The sequence below is a fragment of the Balaenoptera ricei genome, chromosome 14 (genome assembly GCF_028023285.1).
Source record: "Balaenoptera ricei isolate mBalRic1 chromosome 14, mBalRic1.hap2, whole genome shotgun sequence".
Classification (NCBI taxonomy): Eukaryota; Metazoa; Chordata; class Mammalia; order Artiodactyla; family Balaenopteridae; genus Balaenoptera; species Balaenoptera ricei.
In genome coordinates this window covers 20,279,063-20,293,859 of record NC_082652.1, presented here as the reverse complement: position 1 = coordinate 20,293,859, position 14,797 = coordinate 20,279,063, and the positions used below count along the sequence as shown (strand labels likewise).

The following is a 14,797-nucleotide window of genomic DNA, read 5'->3' as shown; positions in this document are numbered from 1 at the left end:
GGATTTAGACCTGAGTTCAGATCCTCTTCCCCATCACATCACACACATGTCCTTGGATAGCTGGGGGCAGAGTTTTGTTCTGTTCCCTGAGTGAGACCCTGCCAGATAAAGATGCAGCGGACTTGGCCCCTGCTCTGGGTACCTGCTCGGAGCTCTGGGGGCCACACAGTGTGTCTGACCTTGATCATCAGCCCCCTTCCCCTGGTTCAGAGGCCCTCTTGGAAATTGTTCAAAAGCTACATGCTTGATAGGACTTAGAGCCCTGGGAGTAGGTGACCTATCCAAGGTGGTCATCCTGGCTTTATTTACAAGACTTTGGGGAGTGGGCAGCTCTCTCCCGAGGGTGAAGGAGATGGACGCTGATAAGCGTATAAGCTACAAGAGGGAGACTTGTGTGTGCTTTTTACAATCTGAATGACCCCCAAAGGGGAGTCACACCTTGACCCCTTGTCAGCTCACACCTCACGACATCGTGGGGCCATCAGGCCTAGGAGTCTGACAGAACTGAGCTTGAATTCTGGCTCTGCTGATTACCAGCTGTGTGATTTTATTCAAGACATGGAACATCTTCAAGCCAGTTTCCTCATCTGTAAGATGGGAATGGAAATCCTACCTACCTTACAGGGGTATCTTGAGGGAAAAAATATGCCCATCTCTGCAAAGCACCTGGCCCAGTGCTGGCAACGTGGTAGATGTCCCCTTCTGTTCAAGAGTGGGCGTGGATAAGGTAGCCCAGGATAGGGCAGAGGGCCTGGGCAGAGCTCTGAGGAACCCCCGAATTTCCAGGTAGGCTGAGAAGACAAGCTCACACAGGAGACAGAATAGGAGTGGCTGGAGCAGCAGAGAGGAGCCAGGAGAGTGCAAGGTCATGAAAGCTAAGAGGTGAGCCTGTCAAGGAGGGGCGAGCAGTTGTGCCAAGTGCAGCCAAGAGGGCCAGGAAAGTGAGGACTGTGCAGTGACCTTGGATTGGTGGCCACAGCAAGGGCCACCTAGGTGGAGGAGCGGGGGTAGAGCCAGAGTACACTGGGCTGAGGTGGGGGTGGTGGGTGGGTGGTGAGGAGGTGGAGACAGTGAAGTTTGGTGAGAAGGAAAGCAAAGCTTTATGGGCGAACCAAAGTTGTCCCCCCATTTGACATTTATGAATGTCAAAATCAGTTATTTAGAATGCTCCAGTCTCTCTGATTTTTACTGTTTTGAAATCAATCTCAGTCCAACATGATCAGAAGTTAGAAGGGCTCTAATCCCTCTAAGGGCTGGAAGGAACTGTGGAGGCCCCCCCAGTGCTGGCCCTCCTCTCACCTCCCACGGGAACCCATCCTCATCAGGCCCATGGTGGATGATAAGTTATTATCTACCATACTCTTTAACGATATTCACTAGGGGAAAGATCAGCCTGGTTTGTTAACCTCGATTCCATTTGTAGTTAGCAAAGGAGAATCCTCAAAGCATGGAGAAGCCTGGGGTGGGGGTTTCCTCCCAGTCAAACGCTGTGTCATGGGTACTGAGGTCCTCACTGTAGCATCACAGCAGGTGGAAGGCGGCCCAGGAGGCAGGAGACCTAGTATGGAGGTCCCAGCTCTGCTGGCTGTGCAAACTGGGGTCAGCCTCTCCTCCCCCTGATACCTCACTCTCCCCTTATGCAGGATAAGGGGTTGGACAGTGGTGAGTCTAAGAGTCCTGCCAGCTCTGACATTCCAGGATTTCTTCTATTCTACAGTGCTTTAAACAGTCCTTCAAGTCCAGTTCTCCAGATGGTGAAACTGAGGTCCAGAAAAGGCCCACTTTCCAGTCCCTCCCTCTCCCTTCCAATGCATCTAACTCTGTGGAGCAAGATTCTGGGCCTGAAATATGGCTTCCATGCCTCTGGTAGTTCCTGATTACCTGAGGATAAAGCCTTAAATCTTCAGCCTGGCACTGAAAACATTCCATGATCTTGTTCTACCCCACCTCATGTCCCACTGCCAGGCCTCTCTCTTCCCCATTTTGTTTCTATCCTCACTGCCAAGCCCTCACCCTTGCTGGATCCCCCTCCCTAACACCTTTTCCTTGACTCTCAACTCCTTCAAGGTCCAGCTTACCTGCTCTTCGGTTTTTAGACCTCTGCTTCTCAGAGGCAGGGGCTGTATCTTACTTATTCTGTGGCTACTCCTTCCCCCAGTGCTGAGCATGCAGTAGGTGCTCAATAAAATGCTCAGAGAGCATAAGGCCCCTTCGCCTGCACTCTCCTTGGCATGTTGTACTAAGTCTGGCCATGCTTTAGTGATTGGGATTTTCCTCCCATGTCCGGGACCCAGACCAGCGCCTGGCACCAGGGGTCCTCAGCATGGAATGCCAGGACTGGGCTCAGTGACCAGCTGGTCCACTCTCCTCTTTGCCACAGGAGGAAACTGCCACCACTTTCAGGCTGTGTAACCTTGAGCAAGTCACTAGTCTGGCTTTGACAGATGGGGAGGCCAGCAGGGTCCACCAGGGGTGGAGGGTTGTGAGCATTAAGTAGGATCATGCCTGGAAAGGCCTAGCACTGGGCCAGCTCCTAGCAAGTGTGTGGTGACTCTTACCCATCCCAGCGGGGCCACTCAGTCTCTCCTGCCGTGGAAGGCACAGTCTGCACAAGGCCACTTCCCAGGACGGGGACGCAGTGAGTGAATGTGCGTGGGGTTGTCCCCAAAGGCCGGACCTGATCCTGCCCGGCCAGTGCTGACTGAAGCTCAGGGTGTGGCCCCCAGAAGCCCATCGGCCAGGCTGGGCGGGGGCGCGTCCGGGGCCCGTCCGTTCCTCGGGCACGCGGCCTCCTGGCTTCCCCAAGCACTAGGTTTATTTGCTTTTGGGGCCCTTCTCAAGCCAGACCTCTAACCTGGACTCAGAGACGCCTTTCCGGGTGGGGCCGTGACAGTGCGCTGCCAGCACGGCCGCCATCACCGAGGCCCCCACCCCCGCTCCGCCGTCCCAGCCCCAGCCCTCCCCTCTCCCACCTCCACCTCTGCGGCGGTTAAATGCAGCACTCGCTAGGCGCCTGCGCGGCTCTGGGGCGGGGCGGTGGCCTCAGCTATTTATAGAAGGTGACGTCACCTTGAAATAGACCGTTAGGGCTGGCCCGCCCTTCCCCCCCCCCACTCGCGCAGCTCCGCGCCGCCCAGCCCGGCCGCTGCCACTGCGCAGGCGTCCTCTCGTCCTCCCATCCCCCCGCGCGGCCGCCTGTCCTCCCTAGGCGGTGTCCGCGGCGCGAGCCACAGCGCGCGGGGCGAGCCAGCGAGAGGGCGAGCGGCGCTACCTGCTGCCTGCAGCCTGGGCCGGCCGGCGAGCCAGTGCGCGTGCGCGGCGGCGGCCTCCCCTGCGACCGGAGAAGACGAGCGGGCGAGCTAGCGGAGTGGGGCGCGAGACGAGGCAGGGCTCAGCGATATGGGGGACCGCGAGCAGCTCCTTCAGCGGGCGCGGCTGGCCGAGCAGGCGGAGCGCTACGACGACATGGCCTCCGCCATGAAGGCGGTGAGCGCGCCGGGAGCCCGGGCGGCCGGCCGGGGACCCGGCGCAGGGAAGGGGTGGGCGGCCGGGCGGCGGCCCCCTCCGGGCCAGGGGCAACCCCGCCGCCCCCCTGGGCGCGGCCGCCCGCTCTCAGCCTGCGCTTCCCGCGCCCGCCGCGCGCCCCGCCATTTCCTGCGGCCGGGCCGGGAGGGTGTCCAGGGAGGGGGCGCGGCGGGGACCCCGCGGGTGGGCGGGCGTCGCGGCATCCCAGCTCGGAGCCGCGGGTGGGGGAGGGTGCTCGAGGGAGCGTGAGGGAGCCGCATTCCTCCTGCTGGACCGTTCTGCCAGGCTGGGTCACCCCCTCTCGCCTTCCTCCACACACCCCAACTTGTAATAATCACCTAGTGAGTAGCGCCCTGTCTCTCCTGGTTTCCGCTGCCACGACCTGAACTCGGTGTAATGCCGATCCGCTTTTGCTCTGCTCGCCGGCATCGTTCTGGTTCCATTCTCCCGCGCCCGGGGTCCGCATTGTGTGCGGAGACCCCCGATCCTGAAGTCCGACGAGGACGCGGGTGGGAGCGCGGCGGGCGTGGGGCCCCCTCCCAGGTTGGATGTTGCGCCCATCTGCCCGGAGACTAAAACGGGTCCTGACGCCTGGGGGAGCCGAGCCCTTGGTGCCTTTGCCTTCCCGAGACCCGCGGAGACTCGTCTGCAGCTCCATTTCCGGGGAAGGAGTCGCGGCCGGCCACACCCTGGCCAATGCGGTGGATTAGACACCACCTGCGTGTCTGAGACCTAGAGTTCCGGTGACCCTCTCACTGTCCCTGTCTCCTCACAGTAGTTCACATTTTCTCTTAATGAACATTACTTCTCTCTGCGTCAAGGTCACAGAGGGGTAGAGCCACAGCTGCGGCCGCCAACGTGCCATGTTCACCCAGTGCACAACCTCCTGAGACGTGGGAGGATCCGCCGGGGCCCCACCCTAGACCTACAGACTCAGAAACTCGCGGGGGTGGGACTCAGATCTGCACTTGAACCAACCCTCATGGCAAGTGCTATTGGGTTTAAGTTCAAGAATTACTGCCCTGGGTTATATAGCTCATTTGCCCTTCTTAGGGCCTTGGGAGGGGATTTCCTACAGAAAAAACTACAAATACAGAGGCTCCGTAAAATTTCAGTCATGTGAAAAATTCCTTTTAAAGCTTTTGATATTAATATATGAAACATGTTGAGGTCCCTGTTTAGGATTATCCAGGTAAGAAGGGTTATCTTTTCCATGTTGTTCACGTCACACGTTGAACCAGGTGTTTGGAAACCACCACCACCACCACCCATTTGTTGATTAATTGGTGATGCGGAGTTGATCATGGTGTTGTGGGCCATGTAGGAGCTTTTCATCCAGACCAGGGACGATTTAGGTTTGGGACCTGAAGTCTGTGTAATTCTGGGGGTCTTATAAGAAAAAAAAAAGTAGGGTATATGAGTTTAGCAAATTTTTCAGAAACAGGACTGACTGAGTGCATTTCCTTGGAAGGGGTCCTGAGCTTAAGCTTATTTGGGATAAAGCCACTTATCTCCACACAGCAAGTGACACTTAAGTGCGCCTCTTCTCCCCAGTCACCGAGTGGAACTGGGATTGTGTGGGTTGAGACCGCTCTCTGGACATTTTAGCGAGGCCCTCGCCTATCCTGCAAGTGGGACTTGAAGGCCGCAGTTTTAGGAGCCTTTTGGGGAATAAAGAAGGGATGGGGCTGGAAGCAAAGTGAATTGAGGCTAAGGGAAAATGACTAGAAGGTAGTTCTGGAGCTATAGGAAACCCGAGGCAACTTGAAATTGGAAGTAAGGAAAGAATGCAGAGATGTAACCGGAATGGAATACAGTTTGTGGAGAGAAAATAATTGGTTTTCTGGTCTTCGAAAGCAGGCTTGAAAAATGCTTTCCTGCAGCTACCTACTTGTGTCCACAGATTTTCTCTGAGACATTAAGGTAGGATTTTGCAAACTAATGGACCCTTTCATGTATTGGGAATATGTAATATCTGTATCTGAGATGATTGATGGGTCGGATAGGCCATTGAAAATTCAGTGCACACTCTAATTATGTCATTTCAGAATTGTGATAAACATTCCCTCAAGGTAACTCCTATTAAAAAATAAGAACTTTTTTGGTCAGTATGCCTGTTTCTTCTATTAAAGAATTTTTTTTTTTTTTGGTCATCTAAATTAATGGAATATATTTATTGGAAAGGACTTGGCAAGGGTCAGTGGAAAACTGTTTCTCATGTTTTACCTGTTGATGTTTGTACGTTAAATTCTTAATGTTATTGAGAAGACTCAGTCCCTATTTCATTAATATCATAGACCTAAAATATAGCTTTTGGAAAGAGTTGGAATTCTGATAACCCTCTGGGCTTGTGTGGGTTTTCTTCAGGGCAGGTAAGTAGGCTTCTCTACCGCACCTGAGTGAGGGGATGTTCTGATGCCACCACTCTGTGACCTTGAAGCTCACATCTCTTGTCTTCTGGTCCTCTGAAGCGTGAAGGTTGTAATGTTGGTGTTACTATCAAGTGGGCTTTCAGCTTTCATTCTAACTTGTTTTCTGTTTCCTTTATAATTTAAATGGTAGCTAATAATATTGCCTGCCTGTAATGATTGATGTTCCATATGCTACCAGCGTCACCTGGAGGATGCTGTCGGTAAGGCTTTAAGAAATCACGCATGTTGGAAACAAAGGTGTTGGCTCACATCAGTTGAGAACTGCAGTTCCCTGCCTCTCCTCCTAATTTGAAGGGGCAAGAAATGTTTTTGAAGTGAAGTAAAGACGTTTCTTCCAGCTCTCCCCCATCTCGTACCTTGTCCCTTACGTAGAAAGAAACACTGAAAGATTCTCGAACCCAAGTCCTTTCTAGACCAGGCTTGGAATGCCCTTATACAATTCATAACCTCTATAAAATGAGTACAGTACCATCTTATGAGAACTATGAGATAAACCCATAAAGTGGCATAAAAATATTTGTGCATAATACTAAGTGAGTCTAAGGAAAGAGGGTAACTAACCAGATAGATTTCTAGTGAATATTCATGGACAGACAATTCAGTCATGTCATTTATTCCTCTTAGTCATCTTTTATATTAAAACATAGGGGCAATCATGAAGTTTTTTTTTTTTTTTTTTTTTTTTTTTTTTTTAAAGCACTTTTCTTTTTTATAGCTACTTTATTTATTTATTTATTTATTTATTTTATTTTTGGCTGTGTTGGGTCTTCGGTTCATGCGAGGGCTTTCTCTAGTTGAGGCAAGTGGGGGCCACTCTTCACCGCGGTGCGGGGACCGCTCTTCATCGCGGTGCGCGGGCCTTTCACTATCGCGGCCCCTCCCGTCGCGGGGCACAGGCTCCAGACGCGCAGGCTCAGTAGTTGTGGCTCACGGGCCCAGCTGCTCCGTGGCATGTGGGATCTTCCCAGACCAGGGCTCGAACCCGTGTCCCCTGCATTAGCAGGCAGATTCTCAACCACTGCGCCACCAGGGAAGCCCCCCAATCATGAAGTTTTAAAATGTCAAAATTGTTTGGGATGGCATGGTGTGTTTTAACATCGCTTACAAGGTTGACAAAGGACGGGGAGAAAAATATGTCTGAAGGACTTGATGCATATCTGTAGCAATCTTAAGTGCAGGCAACAAAGCTGCAGCTTAAGGAAATGGGTCGGAGGGGAAGAGGTCCGACCAGTGGCCAGAGGCTGTTATTCCAACAGCTGTGAGATCCTGGGAAGTGGGGAAGTGAGCAGGTGGTATGTAAAAGGAGAGCACAGCTGAGTGACCCAGGGTGAGACCTAACCCATGTTGCAGATATTGAAACTAAGGATGATTTTGAGGTGTACCAGAATTGTGGTTAGTGTGACATCTTAAAGCCACATTGGTACTACCGTTTGAAATCTATGTAAACTAGCAAGCCGTGTTTCCCATGTAAGTATCGCTTTGTCACGTATTGACTGAGGAAGGAAGAAGTCTCTGCATTATTCTTGCAATATTAGTTAAAAGACACTTCAGTTGGTGAACAGTTCACATAGCTTTGCTGCAGTGACGTGGGAGTTGTGGTCCCCATCTGGATTTGGGGTTCCTGCATTATCCCCGGAAGAGCTCCCACAGTCAAGGACCTCACTACTCCTTTAAGGAAACCAAAAATGTATTTTCTCATCATTGTCTGGAATTTAATATTAGTGGTAGACCGCAGTGTCACACTTTTCCAGAAAAACGGTTTGGTAGGGGATACCCCAGATGTGATTTCCATGTTACAATTCATCAAGTTTATGAAATTTATCATTTTACCTATTAGGCACTCAGTAAATGGTAGCTTTTATTCCGTGTGTACATTTTCATTTAATCTTGAGAACAACTCTGGATGGATCCTGTTATTAACTCCATTTTACAAATGAGATTTGAAGAGATTAATTTTCTCAAGGTCGAGTTGTAAAGGGAAGATTTGAACTCTCAAATTTAGAGCTCTCACTTTAACCACTGTGACAATGCCCCATGAGGCTAAGGAATCATATTTCTTTCTAGTATACTTTCTGGTCTATTAGCCATTGTCATCATTGGTGACTAAGTTCCAAGCCGTTAACGTAAGTGGGCTTACTGAACAAATAACTCCGTCTATTAGATGTAAGTCATTTTTGCCAAATTTGATTAAAAACAGAATCTACCACTTATGGTTCTTAGCTGCATCAGGGGAGCATGAAAGGCAGACTCATCTGGATTTTGCTTGTTCTCTTGAAGACCAGTTTTTTTAGCTTAAGAAGCAAAGTATTAATTGAATTTGAGTTCCTGCTATGAATTGAGAAGTGCAAGACTATGTTACATTATAGTTGTGGTGTTTTAGGAAATTGTTTCTCCATATTGCTTTTAGTATATTTTGTAAGCCTAGAGGCCCCCAAATTTCAGTGTCTGGGTTGTTGGTGAGATGCTCCCAAGTGTCCAGGTTGAGGCTGCCCCTCCCACTCCTCGCCGCAGTGGCATCCCCTCCTTGGTGGTGGGTGTTGGCACTTCCCTGTGATGGGAACTGGCACAGCTTCTGAAGCCTTCGGTCCTGGTGCCTCAGGGGCAGTAGGGTAGAGTGACGCTGTTCAGATGGGGTTGTATATAATGCTTGCCAAGACCTGTGAAAATGTTTACTTATGTTCAGAGCAAGACAAAGGTGGTCTCTTAACGATACAAAGGGAGCTATTTTGACTAATGTTAAGCTTAGAGTGAATATTCATAACCTGAACTCACCTGCTCTGAGCTTGAAGCTGGCCCCTCTCCCAGCCTTGCAGAACTGCAGCCTCGCCCTGGTTTAGACAGAGGGCAGTCTTTCCAGGCTTGGGCAAGTGGTGACCAATGGCAGGTGCTTTGCCAGCTGGGGTACAGGCAGAATCCTCACTTTCGGGGCATTAACTTGGGAAACAATCAGCCAAAAAAGCTTTCATCCCTCAAGCTTACTTTTCTTTTTTTTTTAAATATATACAGGGTTCTGCCAAAGAAGCTTAAAGATTTTATTATGTGGTTATGTTTATGCAATTATTCATGAGGATTGTTTTTTTCTGTTATAAGCTCTTATATCAAAAGCAAGCTTGCTGGTAGCGTGTGCGTGTGGGTAGCTATAGAGTTCGGGGTGGTGGCTGTGCTGTGTGTGTGTAGCTGTGAAGGATGAGAGCGCTGTTCAGGAGGAGTCGCATCAACCCCAACTTGAGCAGTGTGGCCTGGCAGCTCAGGGGTGATGTTTTTTTGTTTGCTCAGTGTTCCTTCTGAGGTTGGATGTTTCCCAGATTCAGAACTTTAAGTTTTCCCAAATAGTCCCTGGGCTGTTTTTGGCAGCGGGTCTATTTTTACTCACAAACACATAGTTTATTGCCTTGTGAGTTAGTGGGAGGAGGCCCTTAGGGATTTTTGAGTAAGCCAGTGGTGTCATAGGAAGATAAATGAATTCGTAGCCAACCAGGTTGTTCGTGACTTTCAGAAATGCTGTGTAGTCCAGAGCAGAGAAAATGGGTGAAGGGAGTTGGTGCAGCCAAAGGCTGCGTGGTGAGGAGGACGTACATGAGCAGAATGGCTGGCAGGGAGTCCAGTCCTCAAAGGAGATGAGAGGAGAGCCTTCCTGAATGGGAAGGGTCCATCAATTTAAGGTTTTCAGGAAGCCTGTAAGTAGGATTACCTGGGGTGGGGAGGTGGGCAGGAGAACAAGACAGCAGAGTGGCTGCGAGCAGAGGTGGTGGAACCCCTTGGAGCTGGTGTAGCCACGTGAAGATATAATGTCTGGGGTGGCCGCACTGGGTGCAGCTGGTGTGCAGTGGAAACGAGAGTGTTGAAACTGGCGTTGGAGTAGAAAGAAGGTTGAGAACCTTTGTCTAGTTCTATCTCGAGAAATCCGTGTCTAGTCTTTGTTCCTAATTAGAAACCATTTGGAAACTTGTGGTTGTTGAGATGCAGTAAATCATCTCCGTAGACTCCGCAGATGGCCATCCCACTGGTTTAGTCTTAGGATGGTTGGGACCCGTTCCTGCTTTCCTTTCCCTACACCGTTTGCCTCCCAGTGTCTGCGCCTCTTAGTGGGTGACGAGACTTCTCTTGAAGTCTCCTGGCTCCTGTGTTTTGGAATTTGAAGTGTTGGGAACTGGTGCTAACTGACATTAGCGAAGGTTATTTGCAGTAAGTATCACCAGCCAAGACTGGCTGTAAATCTTGTTTTAATAGGCCATCTGATTTTACTTCAGTCCGTAATTTTCCAATCTGGGGAAAACTCCCAATTTTCTTTAGTTATCCGATCAAGTAATAAAACTATCTTCCTCCCATAAGTTTCCTTTTGTTAACCGAGCTGTAATCCAGGAGTATTAAAACACACTATATTTAAACGTATCCAGTTATTTCCTAGTTAGGCTCTGGCTGGGGTTCTGAGAACAATGCTTGTTTAGCCGTTAGTCACACTCAGCTGATGCCGATAGTGATTCATTCAGACTGGCAGGCGACCAGGTGATTGTTACATAAACACTGACACTCCTAGTCAATGATTTTTCTTGTGAAGGTGTCATAAATATTGCCCAGTAGCCTTTTTTGGCAGTTTATTCCTGATGGAGAAGGGATCCTCGGATTCCTGGAACCCACAGATACACCCACATTTATGTTGATATTCAATAGTATTGACCTCAGGCCTTACCACACCTGTTATAGTTGCTCAGGAAAAATGGAATCCTAGGATTTTAGAGCTGAAGAAGTCCTTGGAGACTGTTTGGGCTGGTCCCCCTTATTTGACTTTTGATGCCCAGAAAAGCTGTGTTCTGTTGAAGGTCACACAGCTAGCTCAGGCTAAACTCCAGATGTCTTAAGATTTTTTTTGAGTAATGATACCACCCCTTGTGCAAACACTGTGTGATATATAGATATTTCAGATATGCACTCAATTTTAATGATGTGCTCTGGGGACATACTTTGAGGTGTCTTCGCAATAGTCCAACAAAAGCAGCTTTACTGGTCGCAGGATGAAGTATATAGTGGCTCCTTATGGATGTCATTTGCATTTTAACATCAAGTGGCCTTAGTTGGATTTACTTATTGGAAGATCTGAGGAGCTTTTCAAATTCTGTTCTTGCCTCATGTTTTGTTTTACTGAATATTGGCCTAGAAAAGTGTCATGCTAAAGGATTCAAGCATTCTGAGATTTGTCATAGTATTTGAGATGGAATTTTGATTTATAAGGGTTGCTTCCGTAAAAGGCCAAATTATCAGAAAAATATCTACAATGTCTCTTTATACTTTTAGTAAGCAGGTGTGTTTAAAGGCACTCCCTGGAGGAGAAAACTAGTGGGGTTACAGGTCTTGAGGGGAGCATGGATTGTGGATTAGTAGAGAGGAGGGGATTGCCCTAGACCAGCGTGGAGACCATTCCTGTCTTTGTGGGGAGGAATGAGGAGCCGGGCTTGCAGGCAGCCCTCCTGGGGAATGTCAGGGGCGGCTTGTAGCTGGAGACCACACTGAAGGAGGAAGTGGGTTGGGCTGATTGACTAGGCAAAGAGGGAGAGGCCATCCCTGGCTAATGATTTGCAGCAGAAGAGTAGGGGTCTGGGGACAGAGAAATGGGGAAGTTAGAAGAGGGAGCTGGTATTTTTATTTTGTCTGGGATTTGTTGAAGAGGGAGGTGGTGGTAGACAGTTGCGTGTTTCACTTTTAAGAACTTGGCACAAGTTTTCTAATTTTACACACTTAATGATTACATTTGTTGCTTATGTTCTTGAACTACTAATTTTTCAAATAGACCTATCATCCTTTTTAATTCTTTTTTTTTAAACTTCTGATTCTCTACTGCTCAGTCTTCTTAATCCATGGTAAGCATGTCTGTTTTATTATGTTGTTAATAAGTTTCTCCATCAGACTTGGCTTTTCCCTTCCATTGGAGCAAGTTCTGTCCTTATAGTTTGATTTAAGTAATGCCTTTTTGTTGAGTTTTGTGGTTTTCTACGTGCTCTTCTTTTTTCTTTTTTTAAAATTAAAGACCTTTCCCAGTAGGTCACATAGTTGAGGAATCCCCCCACTTTATAGAAGATACAGGCCAGTTTAGTGTGTTAGTGGCTTTGCTGGGGCCCAGAGTTTTCTGATTCTAAGTCTGTATTAGTTTCCTAGGACCACCAAACAAAGCCACCACAAACTGGATGGCTTACAACAAGAGAAATGTATTTTATCACAGTTTGGAAGGCTAGAGTCTGAGATCAAGGTGTCGGCAGGGCTGTGCTCCCTCTGAAGGCTCTAGGGGAAAATCCTCCCTTGCCCCTCCTCGTTTCTGGTAGCTCCTGGTAATCCTTGTAATCCTTGGCCTTTGTAGACACGTCACTCCAGTCTCTTCCTCCATCATCACATGACAATGGCTTTCGTCTCCAGATCTCCCTTTTTCTTATAAGGACACCAGTCATTGGATTTAGGATCCACCTTATGCAGTATGACCTCATCTTGACTTGATGACACCTGCAATGACCCTGTTTCCAAATAAGCTCACGTTGACGGGTACCAGGGGTTAGGACTTCAACATGACTTTTTGGTGGCACAGCTCAGCACAGCAAAGTCCAGTGCTCCTTCTACTGATGACACAGCTGGCTCGCTTGCAGTTGGCATCATGAAGAATTTGAAATTTAACGTTTCCACTTAAAATAATTGGTGCTTCCATCCTTGATGGGCAGTCAGGGTTTCCTGTCAGGTAGGTCAGAGTAAAGCTTGCTGCTGAGTAGTTATGCCTCCTTTCAGCAGAGACTGGGGACACTTTACTGTTACTAATGCATCCGTTTTGGGTTGGGGGAGGGCTGGGTTTACCGGTGGGGTTCCACGTGTAACCAGGGTGAATCTCTGGCCACTAGATCTGTGTGGTGTTTGAGCTCATCTGGGAAGCTCTTCTTTGTTAATAAGTGTTTGAGGGAGGTGTGATTGGTTCTTTCTAGAATAGAAAGCTGGAAATAGACTTCCAGTCTGTGATAACCTTTGAACATTTGACAAAGGAATAGTATGATTTTACTGTGAGAATATCTTACGCAGAATAGCGGAGCCTCAGGGCTTTTCCCCACCACCTCCTTGTGCACCAGCACCTCACAACGTTCCATCAACATCTTTATCCCCACACCTCCGCCAAGGTGAAGGCGGCATCTTAGAAGGCCTAAATTACGACTTTTTCAGAGTCCTTATCACTAATATTTTGAGTTAATATCTATCTCTTCTGTTAGACTGCAGTCTCCCTTCAGATAGGATCCTTGTCCAGTTGGTTTTTCTTGAGTGGCTTGTCCGTAATCCTGTTTTTGAGGAGGGTTGTTGACTGGGTTGAAGGGAAGATCTCTTTCCAGGGTTTTCAGACTCGGGTCTCAGTGTTTATCTTTTGGGGATGTTGCAGGTGACTGAGCTCAATGAACCTCTCTCCAATGAAGACCGAAACCTCCTCTCCGTGGCCTACAAGAATGTGGTCGGTGCCCGACGGTCTTCCTGGAGGGTCATCAGCAGCATCGAGCAGAAAACCATGGCCGATGGGAATGAGAAGAAGCTGGAGAAGGTTAAGGCTTACCGGGAGAAGATTGAGAAGGAGCTGGAAACAGTGTGCAATGATGTGCTGGCCCTGCTGGACAAGTTCCTCATCAAGAACTGCAATGACTTCCAGTATGAGAGCAAGGTCTTCTACCTGAAGATGAAGGGCGACTACTACCGCTACCTGGCAGAGGTGGCTTCCGGCGAGAAGAAAAACAGTGTGGTCGAAGCTTCGGAGGCAGCCTACAAGGAAGCCTTCGAAATCAGCAAGGAACACATGCAGCCAACACACCCCATCCGGCTGGGCCTGGCCCTCAACTTCTCCGTGTTCTACTACGAGATCCAGAATGCGCCCGAGCAGGCCTGCCTCTTAGCCAAACAAGCCTTCGATGACGCCATAGCCGAGCTGGACACACTAAACGAGGATTCCTATAAGGACTCCACGCTCATCATGCAGCTGCTGCGAGACAACCTCACCCTCTGGACGAGCGACCAGCAGGACGAGGAAGCCGGAGAAGGCAACTGAGCGCCTCGGCCAGCCCCCGCCCCCACCCCATCACCACCGGTCCTTCCTCGCCACAGTCACTAAGTATCTAGTGCTAAACCTATCTGTATGGCAGCACAGCTACTCAGATCTGCTCTCCGCCCCCGGGAAGCAGTTCCAGGTAAATTTATGGGCATTGCTGGACTGATGGTTGCTTTGAGCCCACGGGAGCTCCCTTTCTGAATTGTGCAGACAGGTGCATTCTGAAGGAGGCATTTTCCTGTGCCTGCTGATCTGGGTGAAGTGCAGGCGAAAGCCTCGGGGAAGTTAGGAGAATTAACCACACAGGCTACAGTTGGTATTTAAATGGTCCACTTAAAACCAGCTGCTAGTGTTTTGTTAAAGCAGTACATCTGTGCATGCAAAAGTGAATTCACCCCTCCCACCTCTTTCTTAGCTAATGGAAAACTGTTAAGGGAAGCTGATATGAGAGACCACTTGCTCCTTTCCATCAGCTTAATAATAAACTTTAACGTGAGGTTTCAGTAGCGCCTTGTTTGCCTCTTTAAATTATGATGTGCACAAACCTTCTTTTCAATGCAATGCATCTAAAGTTTTGATACCTGTAACTTTTTTTTTTTTGGTTGCGACTGTTTTAAGAATCATGGATTTATTTTTTTGTAACTATTTGGCTATTGGTCCTTGTGTATCCTGACAGCGCCATGTGTGTCAGCCCATGTCAATCAAGATGGGTAATTATGAAATGCCAGACTTCTAAATTAAATGTTTTGGAATTAGTGGGTAAATAAATGCTGCTTTGGGGATATTA

The 14,797-nt window shown here is 48.9% G+C and overlaps 2 protein-coding genes across 4 annotated transcripts in view; one reads left to right on the top strand and one right to left on the bottom strand.

The window, feature by feature from the left end:
• The window catches only part of LOC132347254 (uncharacterized), a 22,119-nt gene extending 17,722 nt beyond the window's left edge, over positions 1–4,397 (bottom strand). For all 3 annotated transcript variants that reach the window (XR_009497150.1, XM_059893635.1, XM_059893636.1), the window contains exon 1: positions 3,864–4,397. Coding sequence is in view for 2 of the 3 variants with exons in the window: in XM_059893635.1 (XP_059749618.1) it covers positions 3,864–4,183 (320 nt within the window). In the remaining variant the exon portion in view is untranslated. The remainder of the gene's footprint in view (positions 1–3,863) is intronic.
• On the top strand, positions 3,200–14,797 carry YWHAH (tyrosine 3-monooxygenase/tryptophan 5-monooxygenase activation protein eta). The gene is made up of 2 exons (XM_059893634.1): positions 3,200–3,486; positions 13,357–14,797. The coding sequence occupies exons 1-2, from the start codon at positions 3,400–3,402 to the stop codon at positions 14,008–14,010; spliced, it is 741 nt and encodes a 246-aa protein (XP_059749617.1). The 5' UTR covers positions 3,200–3,399; the 3' UTR covers positions 14,011–14,797.

Bases quoted from the DNA above. Each gene is read 5' to 3' on its own strand.
- YWHAH (XM_059893634.1), top strand. From the start codon at position 3,400: ATGGGGGACCGCGAGCAGCTCCTTCAGCGGGCGCGGCTGGCCGAGCAG. The intron at 3,487-13,356 runs GTGAGCGCGCCG...GGGATGTTGCAG, and splicing joins TGGCCTCCGCCATGAAGGCG to GTGACTGAGCTCAATGAACC.